General features: G+C 39.0%; 3 protein-coding genes across 3 annotated transcripts; 1 reads left to right on the top strand and 2 right to left on the bottom strand.

Moving 5' to 3' along the window:
- MONOS_16762 (DNA mismatch repair protein Mlh3) lies at positions 1–5,115 on the bottom strand (the record flags this gene model as incomplete). Its single annotated transcript, XM_067869634.1, has 1 exon — positions 1–5,115. One exon carries the CDS (start codon positions 5,113–5,115, stop codon positions 262–264), a length of 4,854 nt encoding a protein of 1,617 aa, XP_067729599.1. The 3' UTR covers positions 1–261.
- A 13-nt stretch (positions 5,116–5,128) lies between these two features.
- Positions 5,129–12,064, bottom strand: MONOS_4311 (putative Myotubularin-like phosphatase domain; the record flags this gene model as incomplete). The annotated part of the gene is made up of 4 exons (XM_067874375.1): positions 5,129–11,552; positions 11,627–11,754; positions 11,804–11,961; positions 12,046–12,064. 4 exons carry the CDS (start codon positions 12,062–12,064, stop codon positions 5,339–5,341), a joined length of 6,519 nt encoding a protein of 2,172 aa, XP_067729600.1. The 3' UTR covers positions 5,129–5,338.
- A 3,774-nt stretch (positions 12,065–15,838) lies between these two features.
- Positions 15,839–20,188, top strand: MONOS_4312 (uncharacterized protein; the record flags this gene model as incomplete). The annotated part of the gene is made up of 1 exon (XM_067874376.1): positions 15,839–20,188. One exon carries the CDS (start codon positions 15,839–15,841, stop codon positions 20,186–20,188), a length of 4,350 nt encoding a protein of 1,449 aa, XP_067729601.1.
- Between the last annotated feature and the right edge of the window lie 96 nt (positions 20,189–20,284).

Below are 20,284 nucleotides of genomic sequence, written 5' to 3' on the forward strand. Positions count from 1 at the left end.
TTTTTTTCCAATGAAAATATGTGAAAATTTTTATTTTGTTTTAAAAAAATTTTTCATTTTGAATTGTTTTTAGCGTATCAAAAGGAAAGAAAGAAAATGAGCCATAAAAGAAAAAGGATTTTTCCATCTGAGATCATTGCAATCAAATATCCTTTTAAAAAAAATATCGAATCAATTCATTTAAACTTTTCAAAATTTTAAACAAATTGCATTAACTCAATATTTTTGTGAAAATAATAAAATATGATTTAAATTTCCTTTCTATGAAATCTTGCTCGTATCGTTTTTTCTTTTCATTTTTTGAATAAATGAAGAAAGCGAGAGAATAATTGCTTCTTTTTCGGTGTCTCTTTCCTTCCTTCTCCTCCAATTTTCTCTTGCTATCCACTCGCTCAGTTCAGCAAATGGAGAAGCATTGTTACGCCCATGCGCACACTCAAAGCAGCACTCGCAAGCTTTGAGATCATCCATCATTTCATCAAGCTGCTCAATGCTCAAAGGATCTCCAAACATTACAGCTCCTCTGCATGCACGAGACGCTAATATCCTTCTGAATGGAGAAGGAATCATCGCGTCACAGCACCCGCAATCACGAAACTCATTTAAAGTCTGTAGAAAAGTGGAGGGCTGAACACAAACACCGAATATTGCTGGAACAGAATGAAGACGCCATTCAACTGTTTCTGATGTGGAAGCAAAATCTGCATCAAATGAAAGGAAATTGATATCTGGATCTTTGTCAATGTTTTTGTGATCCACTCCTTTCACAAGTTCAAGATCAAACCAAACAGCATGAAAATAATCTCTGTGCTGCTGAATAAACACAGTGTCGTCTTCGCTCAGAAAAAGGGTTACAGGAGGAGAAAGCTGATGTGCTGAAAGAGACAAATCGTCCTTCAAACGAGAAATAGGCTGCACAGCAGACAAATAAGCTTCATGTGAAAGTCTTCCAAACGAGAATGAGCGAGGCGTTTCCAATTGAATTGATCTCAACTGCTTTTCTGTCTGCTCTTCAATGACTTTATCGCTGTCCAAATGATAATCCAGTTCAATGGTTTCGCTATTGTCTTTCTCGTTTTTAGTTTTATTCGAATTAAATTCGTTTTTCAGTCTCAGATTTTCATTTATTTCTTTCAATCGATTGGATATTTCGCTTTGCAAAATTCTTTCAAAATGCTCCAATCTAATCCTCTCTGAAACTGCATGCTGGTCAAACATTGTGAGAATTATGCGTTGTTGTGCATCCAACTCATCTTTGCTTTGCTTGTGCAATGCCGTTGCATCACAAGGAAGTTTCAATACGCTAACAACAAATCTGTTGCTTATTTGTCCTATCACAGTCGAGTGCGAAAGATGGGAGCGTACAAGGGAAAAAGCTGGAGGAATCCTCATTAAGGAGTTGTCAGATAGAAGGAATGGAAGCCTCTCAGGCTTCGTATGCGAGCTGCAACTGGTTTGTTGCTTATTATGCAAAGTTGTGGAGTCTAATGTTAGCCCCTCTTTCGAAATATGAGATGACATAGTTTCAGCAAATGGTGAAGTAAATGAAATCATTATTCCGCTTGAATTTTGAAAAGATCCCTTTGAAGCATCTGTTACAGTTGTTTCTTGCCTCTTTTGAGAATCTTTTTCGCTTTTCTGATCAAATGGCAAAGGTGCATCCTTAATAGATTCGTCATAACGAAAAGCAGCATTGCTTGATAAGGAAACTTTCATGTCTTCATTCAAAAAATCTTCAAAAGTTGTTTCATTGCAAGGAATCCGATCTTCTTTTGCACATTCGAACTCGAGTCTCTGAGAATGAACTGGAAAAACACGGACGTCATTCACTTCTTCGTGTTTGCAGCAATCAGAGTGCTTACACCTTTGAAAATGAACTGATTCTGAACCATCGCCTGCGTCGCTTTCATCCAGAAAACAGCACTGCGAGTCATCAGATCGCACAGAATGAGATGAAATTTCAGACCCCGTTGAAGTTCTTTGAAAACGTTTTATTTTCCTTTTTGTCTCACTAAATTTTCTGTGTTTGGAAACACTACGATGACGATGACCATTGCAAGAATGACATTTATGGCAACGAACCGAACAGCATGAACGGCAAGAAGAACTGGAAGTATTTGAAAAAGAGGAAGAATTAGAAGAACATTCGGAACAAACTGATTCAGAATTGTCGGAATCTGCACTTTCCGATGAACGGTGGTGATTATGACTTCTACTGCAATGATAGTGATGGTGATGCAATTTCCGATGGTTATGTTTTGAATGTGATCGGAAATGTGTTGAATTGTCTCGTTCCTCCCTTAATCTTTTCGTGTGATGCGATGTTAAATGTAGCTTCCTCTGTTCTTGCTGTTGGGGTTCTTTTCTTTTTTCGTCTTCTTTCTCCTCTTTTTCAATCATTCTGATCTGATTCTTCAGTTCTTCTCGTTCATGTTTTCTTTTCTTTATGCATTCCTCTGTTTGGCTTTGGCTTTGACTCAACACTTCATCAACCTGCTTGTCAAAAAGGCTGTTTTCGAATTTGAAACGAGACGCATTTTGCTTGGAAGTCATCAGAGCATCTTCGGTTTTGAATGCTTCGTGCGTCTTTTCAATGGGAAGGAGCGGAACATTCGACGATGAGGCCATTTCTCTCAAGCGCCTGCTTTCTTCTTTGTGCAGAATTTCGTCTATTGAACGCTGAACAGAATTCACAAATGGATCGGGCTTCATTGATGTAATGTCATCAAAAGATGACTTTGTTGGAAAAACAAACGGAGATGAATTGCTTGAGTGAAACACATCATTTGATGAAGAAAAGAATGCAGGCGCTGTACGAGGAGAAAATGAATGATGTGATAAATTGCCAGTTTGCCTTTCAAACGAATGATAAGCGCTTTTTTGGAATGGAAAAGAAGAAAATGAAGCATTGTGAACTGGAGTTGTTTTACGCAAAGTGTTCGAAAATGGAAAACCTTCTATTTGCTTTATTCCCTTGTTAAGGTCAAATCCAAAGCTGTCAAATTTGTGATGATCATCAGCAAATGACAGAACAGGAATGTGCTTTCCAATAGGAATTGTGAATGGATGTGGTGTGTTGTGAATATGTGAAGTGTGATGATGTGATGTTGACTTGTAATCTTCAGAGGGAAGTAATATGTGAGATGGGCTGCTCGGAGAATGAGAAAGTGAATTCGAACGCGAATGTGAATGTGAATGTGAATGTGAATGTGAATGTGAATGTGAATGATCGAGATGGGTCTTGCTTAAAAATGTTTGACTCATAAATATGGGACTTAGTTCATCTTTTTCTTTCGATATAGGACTATATTGCGACAATGGAGAAGAAAACGGTGATATATCCATTGGGATTATATCTGATGATGATGGATGACTAAGCAATGAAGGAGTGTGTTCTTTAACTTCTTCCAGTTGCTTGCCTATTTCCATAAAACAGTTTTTGATGTCTTCATCATCAAAACTGGATAAAGAAACATCACGTTTTTTATTCACCGAATCCTTAATTGCATTGTCAAGAGGAAAAGAACAAGAGTTCTTTTCAATTGAATTGTAATTTAGTGCTTGTGGTTGTTCCATGCTTTTCTGTTCTTTTATATAAGTTTCTGCTTGCTGTAGCCTCCGTTCCATCTTTAATCTCATTCGTTCAAAATGAGTCATTCGAAAATTTTTGTCTGGAGTTGATTTTGAAGAAGAAGAAGAAGAAGAGGACGAAGAAGAGCGTAGAAAAATCTGTTCGTCCATTGATTGACCATCTTCGCTGGGTTGCTGAGATAAACGTTTATCTTCAGATTGACGTTTTATTGAATGTTCTGGTGTTTGAATAACGTCTAACGAATGCTTTTGAGATTCCATTTGTTTTTCTTGTAAGTAGTTTTCTTTCGCTTTAACATTGGCGAGAATGGCAGAAATGATAGCATTCCACTCAGTCTTTCCAATGACCGCACTATAAGAGTCTCTTTCGAATAAAAATGAAACATAAGCAGGCGATACTTCTATTCTAATAACAAAAAAAGGATAAAATTTGTTCGATTCGCTGCTGCGAAGCTGCTTCACTGATTGAGACAATATTTGTAATGATTGCTGATGTGTTGATGAAGGTGATGACTGATAAGATAAGCATCGGTTTAGCTCTTGGTGCAAAGGGGACTGCTTCACTAATCTTCCATTTATAAATAAAAATTGAATGCTTTTTGTTTTGTTTCCGAAATGTGGTAGAGATATAAGTCCATTCGCAGAAAATTTAAAAGCAAGTGATTCGTTGCTAAGAATCTGAAGAGAAGAAGATGAAAAAGATCGAGATGGCCCATGAATGGAAAAATGAGTAAGTTGTTTTGCTCTCTCCTTTCCGAACAGAAAAGAAAACATTTCAACATCTGATTTCTCTCCAGGTGTGCAAAAAGTCATCGGATCATCAACTGGCGAAATGGCTTTAAAAGAAAAACGAATTTGCGGCAAAAATATCCACAAGCAACGCACCAAACCCAGTAGAAGTCCTCCCCATTTTTTTCCAGCCTTTCCTCCGTTATCAGATTGTTCGTCAAAAAGATACCTTCGTCTAACTGGCTGGTTTGAAAATAACCCAAGAACTTGAACACGGGCCCAAGACTCTCCATATTGCCCACGATTGTAAAATAGAGGAGAAGGAGGTTTTACACATCCAGATGCAAAGCCACAATATTGTTCCTTTCCTTCTTTAAAAATTTTAACATACGGTTCGTCTTCAAATACAACTTTGCTTTCAACTTGGAGGCAAGATACATCTGCAATTGAAGCAAGAGCTTCACCACGAAAACCGAAAAAAGAGGAAGAATACAAATCATCATAAGATGAAATTCGAGATGTGGAATGATGCTTTCCACACAAAGGAAAATCATCCGGGGAAATACCATTTCCATTGTCTGTAACTGACAAATTCATAGTTGACATGTCAAAAGCAACATCAATCCTCGTAGCTCCAGAATCAAGAGAATTTAAAATCAATTCGTAAAGAACATGAAGTGGAGATGAAATGACCGAAGACGAATGAATTGCCTTGCTACAATCTTTAGATAGAACATGTATAGTTCGTCCGAAATTTGTATTCGAGGAAAATCCTTGGTTTGAGTCGGAATTCATGGAAAAGCCATTGTGCCGGTATAGAATTAAAATTATTATATAAAAGATCTCATTGTGAAATGTAATTTTTTGAAAAAAAGAAAGAAAGAAAATTAAATGAAAAAATATATAACTGAGAAATACAACATCAACATACATAATTATAAACTGTATTTATAACAACAAAGTTGAAAACGAAAACGCAAAAAGAAAAAAAAAAAATACTCTGAAATATCACAATTGATTATAACATATCATTAACAATTGTTTTGTAATCTCCATTAATACTTTCTGAGCTACCTTCACTCGCACTATTATCAATATTATCTCCACACTCTGCATCAATATTGCATTCACCATCGACACTGACCTGCACAAGCCTGCTTCCAGGCAGAGGCGCCTGATACACCTGCGCCACTCCCAAAGGTGTTGTTGATCTTTCCACAATTTGATCAGGTGAAAATTCTATTTCTTCTGTCGCATCGCTCTCTTCATTCAAAACAGGCTGCCGTGTTCTTGTGCGGTGTCTGTGATGATGTTGATGCTGATGTCTTCTGAAGTGGGCTGAGCGTGTGTGCTTCGGAGCCTGCTGCACTTTGGTTGAATGGTAGCTTTCGGAGACAGAACGAGGAGGAGGCGGGAAAGGGGGTGTGGGTGGAGTGGCAATAGAGCCAGAATTGGAATGAGAGTGGGAATTAGAGTTAGAACTGGAAATTGGATTGGATATTAGGAAAGAGCCAGAACGAGAGCCAGAACCAGAACCTGAGACAGAGCCTGAGACAGAGCCTGAGACAGAGCCTGAGACAGAGCCTGAGACAGAGCCTGAGACAGAGCCAGAGCGAGAAGAAGAGCGAGAAGAAGGAGCATTGGATGACAAAGTGATGGAAGAAGAGCGAGAGGAAGAAGAAGATGATGATGATGAAGTGCTTTGTGCAGAAATTGAAGCGGACGATGAAAGAGAAGGAGATTTCACAGGGGAAGGGCGGAAGGGAAGAGGAGGAGTGGGAGAAGGAGAGGCTGGGTGTGAAGGAGAAGCAGGGCGGATGAGAGGAATCCATTGGCTGGCAGGGAATGAGGCAGAGGGAAAGATGGAAGGAGAGCGGGAGAGAGAGAAAGAAGAGGAGGAGGAGGAAGAAGAAGAGGAAGAAGAAGAGGAAGAAGAAGACAGAGAAGGGAAAGAAGATAGAGAAGCTGGGGGAGGTGGCGAGGCAGCCGAAGTGTTGAGAGAGGCCTGGAGGGACGAGGAAGAAAAAGAAGAGATGGAGAACGGCTGGGCAGAGGAAGACGGGGTGAGCAGGCCAGACGAAAGAGGAGCTGAGTCCAGGGGGATTTCAGTGGCAAGCGAAGAGAAAGTGTCCAGTTTGCATTCAAAAGGGAAGTAAACTGACCAGACATGGAAGGACTCGAATTCAGGGAAGTATGCGTCCTCCAGGGGCTGGTAAGAGGTGTTGGTGTATTTGTCCCTGTGCAGCATGATGTGGATCCACACAGACTGCGTCTGGTTGGCGAGGTCGTTGCGGATGCGCTCTTTGAAGCAGTCGCAAAAGAAAGTGCCAAACAAACACGAAGTCAGATGCTTCGCGAGAAAACGGAGCATTTTGTCGTTGAACTGGAACAAGTCGGGGCTTTTGTGCAGAATCTGATGGACACAGTCCAGAAACTGCAGGAACACGGGTGACATCTGCTCCACATCATATCCACTGCTTCCACTACCACTTCCACTGCTACTTCCTCCCTTTTCGCTTCCTCCACTTCCTCCTCCTCCTCCACCTCCTCCTCTTTCCCCACCACCACTACCATTATTACTGTTACTATTGCCATTGCTACCATTACCACTGTTATTACCACAACTGCTATTACTATTGCTCCCACTCCCTTGTCCCGACTGCTGAAACGCCGATGCAAACGGCAGCGAATCCAACACAGACTCAGAAGGGTATATTGCCTGCCTCTTAACTGGATACGACCCTGTGCGTGTGGCAAAGCGGTGTCCGAACTGCACCCAGTCTTTCTCCACAAGTGTGATAAACCCAACAAGCGTGCGATAAAAGGGCTCCAAAAACAGAGCAGCCAATGAACACAAGCAAGGCGTGCGGTCCCAGCCGTCGGAGCAATGCACAAGCACGTTCCGTTCACTCAGCACGGCCTGCGCAATTGCCTGCGAGCACTCCAGCAGCTGCAGCACATGCGAATTCCACTGGCTGCTCCGCACAAGCGCGATGAACTTGTCGTTCGTGAGCCCTTCCTCCACACCCACCCGGCACGCCTCTGTCAGCTTCCACAGGCTCTTCCTCATTGTGTGGATGTTGCCTATCCCCAGAAACTCTACAGACGCAAAGTCCAGCGCCTTCTCGTCTTCCGACCCGCCTTTCTTGAAGCGGTTGCCCAGTGCTGCTATTTTGCTTCGTGCGTCGACGATGTGCAGAGGGAGAGGAGGAGGAGAGGAAGAGGAAGAGGAGGTGGAGGAGCTGTGGAAAGAGGATGTGGTGTGAGGGGAAGGAGAGCGGGAAGCCATGGGGGAGATTGGGAGCGGAGCTGGGGGAGAAGAAGGGAGAGGAGGGGAGAGGAGAGGAGAAGGGCGGTGTTGGATGTGGATTGGAGAGACAAGAGCAGAGGAAGTGTGGAAGGTGATGCCGGAGGGGAGAGAAAGAGGAGCAGGAGGAGAGATGCGGGAGAGGTGAGAGGGATGAGAGGGATGGGATGAAAGGGTTGAATGAGATGAAGAGGAATCAGAAAAGAGAGGGGAACGAGACTGTTGAGAAGAAGAGGAAGAAGAAGAAGATGATGATGATAATGATAATGATGAAGGTTTAGCTAATGCAGTTGTAGAAGCTGACAGATGTGGAGAAGGGTCAGAAATGACAGTGAATGGAGAGGAATAAAGTGACGTGTGAAGAGAAAGTGTCAAAAGGGAGCCTTCAGAAGCTGAAGAAGAAAGGTTCTTTGGCAGTTCTTCTTCTGTCAAGTTGGTGATTTGTGGCTGAGTGTTGCCTGGTGAATTGTCCAGAGGTAGCTGAGGAGGAGAGGCAGAGGGAGAAAGAGAAGGGCGGATGGGAAGAGGAGCAGAGGGCTTGAGAAGAGAGGTTGGATGATGTTGATTGGATTTCTCTTTATTTTGTTGAGTTTGCTGTTGATTTTGTTGGTTTTGTTGATTTTGTTGTTGTTTTGTATTGATTGCTGAGTCATCTTCAGTGTCTGAACATTGAAGAGTTTGAAACGTGGGGGAAGCAGATGAGTTGTTAGAGCGGAGGGAGAAGCGAAGAGGAGGAAGAGGTGGAGGAAGAGGAGGGGGAAGAGGAGGAGGAATAGAAAATGGGGTGTTTGGTTTGTCTTCGTTGTTGGTTGTGGCAAGATTGCAGAAGACGGATGATGTGGAGGATTGGGGAGGGGAGTGTTTGAAGAGAAGAGAGGAAGAAGAAGAAGATGAAGAAGAAGAGGAAGAAATAGAAGAAGATGATGATGATGATGATTGTGAAATAGAAAAAATTGAAGAAGAAGAAGAGGATGAGGATGAGGAAGAAGAAGAAGAAGAAGAAGAAGAAGGAACAGTCATCTTCAACCCAGAAAAGGAAGAAGTGAATGAAAAATCAGGTGAATTTCCAGATGAATGAAGAGTGAACTCAGGGATGGGTGCTTTGTGCATAGAGACGACGGCAGAGGAAGAGCGTGTGAGAGGAGAGGCAAGTGGAATAGGAGAAGAAAGAGGGCGAGAGGAAGAAGAGGAGGAGGAGGAAGAAGAATGAGAAGAAGAAGAGGAAGATGATGATGATGATGATTTATTATTTGAATTATAAGGAAAAGAAGAAGAAGAAGAAGAATATTTCGATGTCGACAAATAAGTTGTGCTCAATGAATGATCTGAGGGAGGAGGAGGTTGAGGTCTGCTGTGGGTGAAAAGAGGAGGAGAAGCAGAAGAGGAATGGAAGGTAGCAGAGAGAAGAGGAGGAGGGGAAAGCTCATATGAAGCAGAAGGGGAAGCAGGCAAAGGATCAGAAATTGAATGAGATGAAGGAGAATAAGAGGAAGAAGGAGAAGAAGGAGAAGGAGATGAAGGAGATGAAGGAACAACAAGAGAAAAGCCGTTGGTGAAAGAGGAAGAAGAAGAAGATGTGGAAGAAGAAGAAGGAAGGGAAAGATGTTCAGCAGTTGTGAAGATATCATCAGGATGCTTCATTGAAATGAGATCAGAAGTAGCAGGAGCAGATGAAGAAGAAGAAAAGGGGGAAGAAGAAGAAGATGATGATGATGATGTTTGAATTGATGTTAATGTAAATGAAGTGGGAGGAGAAGAAGAAGAAGGCAATGATGATGATGATGATGATGAATTTGAAGAAGAAGAAGAAGAAGACTGCAAGAAAAGCGACGGGAAATCGCCACAGCTTGAAGAGAATCTTCCATGTGTGCATTTTCCATCAGGCGAATAAGGAGCAAGCGTTGTTGTGAAAACTACATCATTTTCGCTGGAGACGGTTGATTTGAAAGAAGAGGAGAATTCTGAAGAGGAAGGGAGGTTGACATCAGAAGCAGACGCTTCTGAGCCGAAGGAGCGGAGGGAAGAAAGAGAATGGAGGGAATTGAAGGTGCATGTTCCACTGATGCTGCCTCTACTGCTTTTATCGTGATCTTTGTCTTTATCTCTTTCTTTTTCTCTTTCTCTTTCTTTTTCCTTTTCTCTGTCATTGTTTTTATCTTTATCGTTTTCTCCCTCTTTTATGCTATCTTTATTAATTTGCTGATAAAAAGGCAAATGCTGTTCCTGTTCTTGACTTCTATCTTTTTCTATTTCTCTTCCAATATCTCCATTGTCATCAGCATCACTTTCTTTCTCTCTTGCTTCTGAATTCTTTCTGTTTGAAGATAAGTTATCATTCATATTTGTGTCAATGACTTCTTCTTTGGTTGAAGAAGAAGAAGAATATGAAGAAGAAGAAGAAGAATATGATGAAGATGATGTTGTGGATGATGATGCACGTGAACTTCGTCGTGAGTGATCAGAAGAATTGTATATTGAAGAAGAGGCAGAAGGCGAATACTCAACACTCCAGTACAATTGCTCAGCTTCATTGCTTGCTCCTTTTTCTTCCTCTTCTTCCTCTTCTTCATTGTACTTTTCTTCATTCGCACTTTCTTCTTCTTCTTCTTCTTCTCCATCTTCTCTTTTCTCTTTCTTCAGCTTCGATCCCAAATGTGAAGGAAAATTTTCTTTCTTTGAACGAGATTGCACTTCTTTCTTGCTGAGGCTGAATGAAAAACGCGAAGGCGGAGGTTTTGGTGAAGGAGCAGGAGACGGATGCGGAGAAACATTTTCCGGCTCCTCCTTGTTTTGGTCAAATGTTAATGGGCCTCGGAGAAATTCGGAGAAATTTTCGAGGGATGGAGGAGGGAGCGGAGGTGTTTTGTGCTCAACTGGTGAAAGAGGAGAAGCAGAAAATGAAGAAGAAGAAGAAGAAGAAGAAAGCGCAGGAGAAGACGAAGGAGAAGACTGTGGTGATCCCCCAGGCACAATCACCGCATAATCCTCTTCTCTTCCCCACACTGTGTGCTCATCTGTATTCTCGAGCGTCTCCTCATCTTTTGACTGAAATTGCGTTCCCTTCGCCTTTTCCCTCTGAATGTCTGTTGCATCATCAGTCCAAGCCGTCAGCCTTGTTGCTTCTTCGATCTTCTTCGCCTTCTCCTTCTGCGCATCGCTGTGAATTGCGCTGCTTTCGAGTGCCTTGAGCAGTGTTTCTGATATCCCCTCTGTTTTGATTCTCTCCATGTTCATCTCCCCCGAAGACTGCTGCTGCTGGTTCTGCTGCACCGCTGCCAGCATCTCCTTGATGACAGCCTCGCACCGCGCCTCAAACAGCGCCGTGTCGCTTTCTGTGTCCCTCCGCACTGCTTCCCCCACCGCCCCTGCAATTGCCCTCAAAAGCATCTCGTCGATGGCGTTGCGGATGGACATCAAGCCAGACATTGGTTGAGACGAGCGGCAGATGGCGTGCCCGTTCGTGTGGAGGTATGTCAGCACAGGAAGCCGCCCGCTGCTGCGAAATGTGGCAGCGTCGCGCAGCTCTCCGTCGCTGACCACTGCAGGCACACACAGCAGCGGCGGGTACGTCTCACACACTTCAAAGTGGCTGTTGGCCTTGCTGATGCGCCACCCGCTCAGGAACGAGCTGCTCCGCGTGCTTGTCGGCGAGGACGGCGGCTGGGCCTGCAGAGGGGGAGAGTGTGACGGTGGTGATGATATGGACGATGATGCTTTTTCATCGATATATGTTATCCCCATTCTTTTGTATTCGTATAATAGATCGCAAAGCGACCATTCTGTTGTCTTCAATCTGTAATTCTCAGAAAGATGATTATATAATGGCATCAACGCTGATTGAAAAACATATGCAAATAAATGACGTTCTGAAACTCCTGCGGGAGTTTGAGGAAGCTCCAAAAATAAATCTTCAGAAGAGTATAAACTAATTTTTAAATAAAAAGAATGAATTAATAAAATGATAAGTGCATTTGAAAGTAATTGTTTGCAAAAACAAACGTCACTTGACGATTGTCCTTGAGAGTGAGCTTTAAAACTTGGGAATCCGGCTCTCCATCACGTAGTCGTATTTTTCCTCTCTGAATGCCTAGAATTGACTTGAGAGGAATTTGTAATTTTCTGTGCTTCTGACAAAATAATAAAAATTGTCAATTTTTATAAAAAGAAAATATAAACTGTTGCTTGCTTTTGCCATAGAGGAACGAAGACAAAACGATAGTTTGTGATCCACATGGTTCCGACGAGATGGAGAGAGTTAAAGCCAACACCTGAAAAGCCATTTCTGCGCAAGCACGTTTCTCCAGGAAGCAAAATTGAGTCGAACAAATTTGCTTCTGAAATTGAAAGAAAAAATAAAAAACAAAATTTAAAAAGTTCAAGCAACAACCCCATTTTAAATGTATAAACAATTTTCAAACTATTTTGCTTATTGGCCATCTCCTCTTCGCAGTTATGAAAACGCAAATATGAACAAAGCAAGCTGGTTTATTGTTTTTTTCGAAATAGCACTTTCATAATGGGTCGAATTGAATAAAAATAAACAATTTCTATTTTCAAAAAAGAATGAAAAGCTTTTCTGCATAAAACTTTCATGCAATGATTAGCCCTTTTCATGAATTTTTTATTGAGAAAGAATTTGTTCATTATTTCAGCAACGAATGTTGTTTTATTTTTATTTCGAGAAATTGTAACTTCTGTCCATTTTTTTTTTTTTTTTTTTTTTTTTTTTCGAAAAATATTGCATTATTCTTTATGATTCATTTTTCCAAGTTGTTCATACTTTTTGAAAAATATTGTGTTTAAATTTATTACATTATTATTTAGTATTTGATTAAATAAATTTCAATTAAAATACATTTCAATTTTGAATTCTGCAAAATGTGGATACAATAATAAATCAAGATTATCAAAACTCGTCATAAAGAAAATTTGAAAATAAAAAAAAAAAGTTGGTGATGGTTGTATGATTTTGAAAATATGTTCGAAATTAATTCACTTTCACATTTACAAGCAAACTTAACAAAGTTGTGGGAAAGAATTGATGTGCCAGCAGCACGATTTATTTCGTGTGCTTCGAAAAACTTCTCGCAAATTTGTAAAGTTTGTTTGTAAATATGAAAGTGAAATAACACGAACATACTTTCAATATCAAAATAAATAAACACTCAGACAAATCAAACTGAGTATGAATAAAATCTAATCACATTTAGCAAAAAAAAAACTTTAAATTAAATATAAATGATAATTCATTGATAAATAAAACAAATCAAAGCGATAAAAAAAACAGCAGAAATTAAAATGATAAATAAAAAATGCTTCAAAAGAAGCAAATAAAAGATATAGAGTGAATGGCACTTTTTTTCAAAACGTGCAAAAACCATTTAATTTAATCGAATTTTAAAGACAACGCGAAATATTGATATTCGAAAAATGATCAACAAGATCTGCTGAAATTATTCATTATCTAGTATTGGTCATTATCTGTTCTATTAAAGCTAATTTGTAAATCTTCGTAACCTTCTTCTTCCAACTTCCTTTGAATTGTCATCTTCAACGCAATTTTCTTTTTTTTATCTCTTGCAATTCCTACGTTTTTTTTCAATCTTTCTGTTAGTGATGATAAAAATATCATCCTTTTATCGGTAGACTGATTATCTGAATTGAATTTGCACATTTCTTCCAAAATAAAGCCGATAGTTCTTTCTCCAAAAAAATCGCTTATGTGCAATGTTGAGTTTCTATCCATGCAGGTAACAATTATCGTAATGCATTTCTCAACGGTGCTTCTGTGATTATCCTTCGCCAGTTCAATCAATCTTGTTGCGCACATAACAAACCAAACACTTTCTTCTTTATCTAAGTTGAATTTCTCTGTATATACACAAATTGTTGAGCACCATCTCTCAATAATACCTATTGTTGCCATCTCTTTAATGGTGATATCTTTCTTCTTCCAATTCACACATCCTGCAAGCTTTTCAATTTCTTCTGTTGATTCTCTCGCAAAATGAATTTCGTCATTATCCAAAGCAAATTCTTTCAGTATGTCATGATACTTGATAAAATAAATATGTAAAGCTGATCGAAACGCAAGTTGTGAAAGGTTGCGGGAGTTTAGATGTTTACGAATTAATTCTTTAAAGTCTTTGGCATCTGTGTAACATACATCAATCTAATTGTTATACATAAATCAATTTTCATCGAAAAATAATAAAAGATCACACGTCTTTGACATTTAAGTGACAAGCTAATAGTAAAGCTATTTCTTTATCTTTTTGAGCGCATTTGCTTTCATTCAGGTCAATTGCAATTCTTAAAAAATAGGACTTGATAGTTCGTTTCCAGCTTCTAAAGTGTTTGTCGATTCGTTCCGATAAAGAAGCAAAGCATCCGCAGAGATCTTTCACCAGTTTCCCATTCTGTTGCTTTTTTTTCATTTCATCAACCATTATGAATTCAAATCTTCGTCTTAAAAATGAATCATCAAAGCTTTCATTTTTAATTCCTGCTAAAACCTTGGAATATCCAATGTGCATCAAGAGTGGAAAGATATTTTCCAACGATAATTTGCATCTTGCAATTAAGTCGTTAAGATCATAATAAAAATCTTCTGTTATGACTGTTTGAAATTCCTTCTCATTCATTGCATCGATCAATCCTTTCAATTCATCAATTTTTATTTTTTGTTCTGCATAATTGCAATTTTCCAACTTTGCAAATGTTTCTGAAAATTATGTTCAAATTTTGTAAAAAAATAAATGATGACATTGCGAGCAAACCGATGAATTTTGTAATAGTAGACAACTGTTACGTATTTAAAAATTAGCAGCAGCGTTAATTGTAGCGTAGGTTTGGGATATTTTACAGCACAACATTCAAAAAGAAGAAGCAAATAAAAAATCGTTATAAGTCAGTTGGCAAACTTCAGACATTAACCAAAATGTTTTAAATGTTTCTTTGAGTATAATGGGTATTTGACCTGCTTAATGAAACTCAAAATCTTTCGGTTTTTTGATGAAATTTTGTGTATTAAATAACTCAACATAATGTGTTTCATTGCCAAAGAAAAAGCGAGAATCCTTTTTTTATCCTTTTTTCAAAGAGCAAATATGCGTTAAAGAAAGATGAAATCTGAATAGGACCTTCCAATTTGAATAAAGAGTGTTTTAATGAATAAACAGCCAATTTTTGAATAATCATATTATTTATTAAAATAAAGTCTGATCATTCGAAAGAAATATTCTTTTTCACATTTCTAACAATCACTTGTTCTTTATTAAAGTGTGCAGGCGATTAGAAAAAGAATGATAAAAAAATATTATGCTTCATCTTCAAGTTCGTTCTTTTTTCCTTAAAAAAATGGAAAGCTTTCGCTTGAAATAAGCACAAAAAATGTTTCCATTAAAAAATAAAAATATCTATCGCTTGTAAAAGAAAATATGAATTTTTCAAGGTGATGGGGATGTTAATCAGAAAATGTGAAACATTCAAAGTTTTTTTGAACATAAAATAACTTCACCTTCCTTTTCATATGGTGAACTTTTGGAGGAAAAATTGTTATTTGCATCATGACGTAAATGAACTTTTTTCTTTCCTTTTTTTTTTTTCCATTGTTATACAATTAAAAACAAAATTTTGGAACGCTTCTCTTTTTTTATATGATGATATTGTCAATTATAAAAATGTTGTTGATATTTTTAAAAGAAAAACATAAAAAGAATGTTGATTTTTGATAATTTTTAAAAAAATAATGGTTAGATATGATAATTGATATTTTTCTTCTTGTTATTAATGTTAGATTAATTGGTGAATGCATATTTCGTTCTGGCAACATATATAATTATGATTATTTTTTGAACTGTGCGAGTACTATTCCAGTTTGCTGTTAGAAGCGCATTTTTCACATGTTTTAATAAAAATTTTTGTATTAATTTTCACTGAAATTTTCTTTCATTTGTTTATTTTTAATTTTTTTTTTCTTTTGAGTACTACATTAGAAATAGCGAGTCCCGCAAAACTATCGCTTCAATAAAAGAACATTTAAAGGATTATGCATATTTAGATGAATCTTTTTATTTGAAAGCTTGGTCATCAACTCCAGAGAAAGATATTTTAAAGCGAATTGATACAATTGGAATAACTCAATATGATAATGGCTTTAAGTTTTATCAAGCTCTTGGGAAAGAGATATCATTTTTTAAAGATGGAAACATGCAACTGACTTCCCCGTGCTTTGAGCGGTTCATTGCAATTTTGCCTTTTGGTATTACTGCTTCAGTCGATGAAACAAGTCAATTTTTCATTCATATTTATGCAACGCCTCCATATTTCTTGAGCGCATTTCAGCGGCATATTTCAGAGAATAAGGAGGATATAACTGGATATGAAATTTTGAGGATATCGGTAGATGGAAAACATTTTCCGTTAGAGCCTTCCTGGAAAACGATTCGATCGTGGGCAAACGACAATTTAAGTTTCTCAAAAGATGCTTCTGGTCGTTTTAACTGTGCAATTGCGAGTGAATGGGCTGCAAGAGATTGCTCACGTTGGTATTTACCTGAGAAAGAAGCTATGAAATATGAAGTCAGAGATTTGAATGGAATAGTTAAAGAGGTGGAGATCAAGTGGTACATTTACAGCACTACGGATTCGACGACAATTGATTCGTTATGCTCTTTGACATCCTCAAATCATGGATTGAATGAAAACATTGAAAATCAACAAAATTTGAGAGAAAATAGAAATTACTTTTGTTCCAAAAGTACAAAATATCTCTCAAAAACAGAAGAATTGCGCAGAGAAAAAAAGATGACTCAAAACAAGAAATTTATTCAAAACGTGTTTTTTGCAAATTCTGCAAGTTCTTTAAAATCAGATGGAAATATCTATCCAGATGGCCTTTTCAGCAATCTTACACTGCATTCTGACATCTCATCTGATAAAATTAATACTGGTGGCATTCGTGTTTTATCCGAAAGCTCTGACATAAGCGCATTTCTTGATGAATCGCACAATATTGGCGTGATTTCTATTCGATCTTTCTCTTCCACATCTGCCTTTGCCCAGAGCTTCTTTAGCGCTCTTTCCACAATCCTTGCCAGTGCTTCCTTTCCTCCCTCATTCAATGCCAACACACACCAGCCATCCAGCACAGCACAGAAAGCGCGGTTGATTCTCGATCTTCGGCAGAACAGTGGCGGAAGCGCTGCAGCTGCAGATTCTGTTCTGAAACTCCTCTGGCCGAAGGAGTGGGGCCTGTCTGAAGAGGCGGAAGTGAGGAAGAGCTCTTTCATGGAGCAGCTGCAGGCGGTCCTGAAGCAGACAGAGAGGAATGTGCTGTATTGGAACAAGACGACGCTGAGTGATGTGAGTGAAGGGTGGTACAAAACAGAGAGGGAGAGAGAGTATTCGATGGAAGATACCAGCAGAGCATTGGAGATGGAGAGAAGCAGCTTGACAAAAAGCAGATTGTCTGATGATGATCATGATTATGATGATGCAATGGATGTTGATGTTGAATCTGATAGAAAACAAAAGAAGCAGAGATTTCTGTTGAATAGAAATGCGTTCAGACAGAAATTTTCATTTTGGAGAGAATTGGTTTCATTGTTATTTCAGCTTTTTCATTTCACTTCTGCTTCATCTTCTTCGCTTGATCCACCAACTTCACCTTCGCCATTATCTTCTTCTGCTTCGACTTCGAACAACGAAAGGAACATCTCTTCTTCCTCCTTCTCTTCCTCTTCCTCTTCCACATATTCCCGCTCCTTTTCAATGCCTGTGTCACTCTCATATCCGCTCCAGGATCTCTTTGCTTCGCACACAGCTGGCTGGTCATTTGCCAACAAAACGCTTTTCTCCCCTCAAAATGTGATGCTCCTTTCAGACGGAATCTGCAGCGGCGTCTGTGCAAGTTTTGTGGCTCGAATAAGAGAAAGAAACTTGGCAAAGGGAATGTTTTTTGGGGGTGTTCCAGATGAAAGTGAGGAAGTTGCGGATGAATTGTTGGTTAATAATGCTGAAAATAATTGTGGATTGAATTCGACAGTGTTTTTGGATCAGTTTGAGATGAATAATGTAACAAGCCGAAAACAACAAAAATTGTCTTCATCAATTTCATCAAACAATTTTTCAACCACCCAAAAAGAAAGCAATTGTCAGACTAATTTGTCCACTTCACGCATTTCAACCACAAATCCTTATTCACATCACTCTTCTTCCTCTTCTTCTTCTTATTCATCATCTTCTTCCTCTTCCTCTTCCTCTTCCTCTTCCTCTTCCTCTTCCACAAACCTTCTTGCGTCCTCTCCCAGCACCCGAGTCATCACATCCTCTCAAATAAACTCACTTGGATATAGTTTTTCGTCTCTCATGAACACTTCCTCGTTCCCTTCTCAGTTTCCGAGGCAAGGAACAGAGCTGCAGATGCCATTTATGCGTTCTCTATCAACCGATCCATTTTTGGGGTATCGTGTTGTTGTGGAGAAGCTGAGCAATGCCAAAGTTAGCATTTCTGTGAAAAGTAAGAAAAACCATTTGAACACAGCAAAATTTCAAAGAGCTTCACAAGAGACAAGTGAATATTTAGTGTCAGAGCATGCTGAGTTTAGTTCTGTTTATGATTTTCTGAAGGCGCCAAGCATTTTGGAGCATGTTCCGCTGTATGCAGATGCTGATGTCCAGATTTATCCGACGGGAAATGGCGGAGATTTTTCTGTGGAGAAAATAGCAGAAGCGGTTGGTGCTGTTGATGCTTACTGGAAGAAGTGCTTTGAATGGGAAGTTTTAGCAGTGAGTGAAGAAGAGGAAGAGGAAGAAGAAGAAGGAAAAGAGATGATGAATGAGGAACAGAGAAGATTTGAAACAAAAAGAAAAAGAACTTTGAAAGAAGGAGAAAATAGAGAAGGTGCTTTTGATTACAAATTGAAGTCAAATGAAGAAAAAGAAGGAAATAAAATTGGAATTAAAGAGAAAGTGAATAAAAACAATAAAAAAAATAAAGAAAACAAAGATGATAATGATGATCATAATAATGATGATGCGCCAGAATCTCCCACATTGCACATGATCTTTGGCCATCCCTGTGACACAGCAAGCGGCCAGTTCGATTTCTCCAGACTTGTCTTTGCGAAATGCGAAGACGGATTTCACATTCAACTCCTGGTGAATGGAACAACTAGAATCACTTCTCCTTCACATTCATCTTTCATCAGCTTCTTTTCGAATGCCAAAGGTTTTGATAGGACAAATGTTGTCCCACCAGAAAAGATCCCGTTTCGCTGTGTGAACAATTACGAGCCTCTGGTGACGATTAAGCCAGCAGCGGCAGATGACACTCAAATCAATCAGCTTCAGAAGCAGGTAAAAACATACAAGACAAGCACAATTGTGTTCAGTGTCTTGTTTTCTGTGTGTTTCGTGTGTTTTGTTGGGGTAATTGTCGTGTTTTGTGTGATTTTGAGAAGGAAAACGAAGGAAAACGACTTGCTTTCTTTGCTTTTGCTGGAAAGCGACGAAGATTCTGCACAGTTGAGAGAGCTGACTGGACAGAGCAATTTTCCTCTTCCTCATCAACAACAACAGCTTCAGCAGCAGCATCAGTCTCAGCGTGATTCTATCATTGAAAACACTCAAAGACAAAGACAAAAGCAAAGCCAGAAGCAGAAGGAGAAGGAGAAGCAAAAACAGAATCAAGAAAAAAATCAAAAACAAACACAAAAACAAAATCAAAGACAAATTCAAAGACAAAGAAGAGAAGAGCTTGATGGAAATGAAAGAATGAACAGCAGAGCAAGTCAGATGGAGATGGTTGATGATGATGTTGATGTTCATGCAATCAGAACGGGAAAGAAGAGGAATGAAGCAAACAATCAAAACAGACAGAAAATACAGAGCTCAACACGAAATATGTCAAATAACAGAATGAGGGAAGTATCAAATGAAGAAGAAGAAGAAGGAGTGGAAGAGGAAATGGAAGGAACTGAAGCAGAAGAAGCAGAAATGGAAGAAGCAAATGAGGAAGAAAGAGAAGAAGAAAGAGAAGAACAAGTTGGCAGAAACAGTTCAGAAAGAGCCAAAGATCGCAAAGGGAAGCTGACGGTGAGCGTTTCTGTGCCTCCAGTCGATTTGAGCCGTTCAGTCGGGTTTTTGTCTCCTTCTTCTTCTTCTTCTTCTTCTTCTTCAAGTTCATCATCAGATATCCTTTTTTTGAATTCAATGCACAGTGAAAGAGATCAGGTGCAAGATGGAATTCCTCTTTTCTTTCCTTTCTCTTCACCAATGCCTTCTTCTTCTGCTTCTGTTTCATCTTCCTCTTCCTCTTCTTCCTCTTCCTCTTCCTCTTCTCCTTCATTGTGTGCTTTTGGCTTTTCAACAGAAAGAATTGCTGCTTCGATGGAACTAATGCCTCATCACTCTTCTCATTCTCATGAAGAGCAGCCGCCTCCCTATTCACATGTATTGAACAAGAAGATGAGTGCCAATATTTACAGCAGCCATAATGAAGGCGATTCCAATTATGGACAAGATAACACGTTTGAAAGCATTTCACCTGAAACCTGAATTTTTTATATATTTATATTGAAGCAAATGGTAAGAGATTTTCTTTCAAAAAAAATAATTATTTTTTTATTTTTTTATTGTTTATTCGCTGAGAAA

This window comes from Monocercomonoides exilis, assembly GCF_001643675.1.
Source record: "Monocercomonoides exilis strain PA203 chromosome Unknown scaffold16-1735695, whole genome shotgun sequence".
NCBI lineage: Eukaryota > Preaxostyla > Oxymonadida > Polymastigidae > Monocercomonoides > Monocercomonoides exilis.